We start from the raw sequence: 2,733 nt of genomic DNA, 5'->3' as shown, positions 1-2,733 counted from the left end.
ATTTTAAAGATGGCTACATCTCCGAATGAAAGTTACTACGATAAATTGGAAACAAAAAGTTCTGTACATGTACTTCGCGCTATTCCTTCTAGCTTCTCCTCTTTTCTTCCAATATAATGGATAAATAGATAAATAATTAATCTCAACCGAAGAAATTGCCTCTACATTTGATACTTATCTTTTTGTCTTATTAAACACTCATTTTTTTGACGCGGATATATTTTTTTGTGTCATTTGTTGCTGTAATTTATAACATAATATAATATAATATAATGATTTAAAATATAAAATAATATAATAAAGTGGTCGGCTTTTTAGCATTTTTGGTAGGAATAGTTGATGGTTTATATTTCTTACGTCAAGACGAGACTTTTTTTTTATCTCGGAATTAAACGACTCACCATTACATATCCAGAAAACACAACTACACAATACAAAAACTGTTGTTTATTTCATGAAACATTATTATCGTAAACATATCGTTTGCAGCAAACAAAAGTATTCGCATGCTTGGACAATTCATCAACACGGCTATTATCATGTCTCGTTTCAGCACAATGATACCGAAGTATTTATAAAGTCAGTGCTTGTACAATGAAACTATTGTGAACAATCCAGGCAACAATTTACTAAACATGCACACATATTTATACAATACCAGAAATTCTGTCAGAAAACGAGATGATTTTACTTGGTCGACCAACCCCAATCTACAGTATGAACCTGATTTAGTTCAAACCTATTTATTCGCTTGGTATATGTCCGTCCATCAGGCCAACGGATGAATACAGAATTTGGAAAACTTGATCCCAATCCGAAATGAGCGACAGGCTCCATTTGGCACAAATAGCCTGACCCACCGTCAATCACTTGTGAGAGTTGTCTCCCATTAGGAAAACTGAGTGTCACTAGAGAACCACGTGCTGGTCCGCCATACACGGTTTTTGGTGCCACTCGAATCCACCTGTTTCTGTTTGAAGACGAGGCACGAAACACAGTGAGCGGGGCGGTAGAAGGATCGGCAAAGCTATCCGCATGCGATAGAATCATATCTAAGTGTCCATCCTCATCTATATCTGCGTAACTGCCTCCAGTTCCGCACCCGTAAGGCTCGCTCGCCATTCCAGCATCCCCGACATTTTGTCTTATTTCCGTTCCAAATTTAGATATCGTTGTAAGTCGGTTATACAAGGGCGCTCCGTCTCTACTGCAAAAATGATTAAAAAATATATCCGTTGATCCGTCATTGTTAAAATCAGCCACCATAACAGTTCTTACCAAGGATGGATTATCGAATTCCATGTTTGCGATATTCCGGAATTTCCCGGTGTCTTTATCCTGTAGGTAAAGTCGGTGATGTCCATTCCAATTTCCAACCACAATATCTATCCATCCATTTTCGTCAAAATCGCCTAGGGCAACACCACGAGCATTGCTGTAACCATCGGCCAAATTTAACTTCACAGCTACATCAGCGAAACTCCCGTTGCCAAGATTTTTGAACAAGAAGTTGTCACCGGAGAGTTTTAACCATGGGCTGTTTTCGTTACCGAAAAAGATATCCGAGCGGCCGTTATTTCCGAGTATGGGTCCAACAACTACCCCACGCCCACCCGTCGCCTGTGCTATACCTGCTTCTTCAGCAACATCAACGAGGACAATATTTCCAGTTCGAACGTAATTATCGCGGTGACCCAAGTCCATTTCAATCATAGCAAATTTTGCATTTTTGTCATCGGCATATGCCGTTATTATAAAAGAATATCGGCCACGACCTTCTCTGTCAATGCAGGCTACTGAACGACCGGCGTAATTTTTCGCCGTAATGTTTCTGTTGACGGGATCGGAATAAAGATCTACGAAAGATCCATTTCTCCATTTAAACAACTTATCACTGTACGAGGACATTCCAGCGAACGCCTTGTTTGTGTTGAGAACATAGATTTCCTCTTTTCCGTCGCCGTCTATGTCGCAGGCGGCTATGCCGATGGCTTGTCCTGGTTCATCCATAATGGCCGCATAAGCAGAGTTCCGAACGGCGATGTTAACAAGACGTTTCGCTTTGGAGTCATATTTAAGAACAAAATTCGGTCCATCGAATCCTGCAACTATCCAATCTATATGGCCGTCATCGTCCACATCACTAGCAGCAATGCCGTAGTGACGTTGTGATGTTTTTACATCATTCAGCCATGACTGTTTTGAACGAAAAATCCCTTCTGTGACGTCACAAAGACAGCAAAACGTGAAGAAAACGATAGAAATGAAGATTGCTTTTGTGTGAACTGGACGCACTCTCATTGTCTTCCTTGCGTATAAAGCAAGTCCGTATCTCCAACAGGGATGTTAATTTCTTAATCTGCAATGTTCATTACAATAATCCAAATTCCTGTGTCCTTTTTATCACTGATATGTACTAACGAACCGTCTTAACTTGTGAACGGTAATGTATAATTTCGTTGAAAGTTTCTGACCCGGCACTCAAATGATTGTCACAACACTATGTTCAGCATTTATATGTGCCTGTTGGTTATGAAATGCTTTTGTTTTGTATTTCTGAATCTACGTATCAAGCTCGTACGCATGACTGGAGAGGACGGGGTCACCATGGGTTTTTTCGGACGTATTTACACAAGAATTTATATACATAGTATGGATATTGATATGATGACAGCCGTTTAACGGCAATCTGAACATTAATTAAAAATATTGTAAAACAAATTATGACGATAT

At 39.6% G+C, this 2,733-nt stretch overlaps 1 protein-coding gene across 1 annotated transcript; it reads right to left on the bottom strand.

Annotated features, from left to right (window-relative positions):
* Positions 1-427: 427 nt before the first annotated feature.
* LOC117316890 (cartilage acidic protein 1-like) lies at positions 428-2,520 on the bottom strand. Its single transcript, XM_033871673.1, has one exon. It carries the CDS (start codon positions 2,299-2,301, stop codon positions 688-690), a length of 1,614 nt encoding a protein of 537 aa, XP_033727564.1. The 5' UTR covers positions 2,302-2,520; the 3' UTR covers positions 428-687.
* Between the last annotated feature and the right edge of the window lie 213 nt (positions 2,521-2,733).

The sequence above is a fragment of the Pecten maximus genome, chromosome 18 (genome assembly GCF_902652985.1).
Source record: "Pecten maximus chromosome 18, xPecMax1.1, whole genome shotgun sequence".
Classification (NCBI taxonomy): domain Eukaryota; kingdom Metazoa; phylum Mollusca; class Bivalvia; order Pectinida; family Pectinidae; genus Pecten; species Pecten maximus.
Note: the sequence above shows the minus strand (reverse complement) of the source record. Positions and strands in the feature narration are given on the sequence as shown.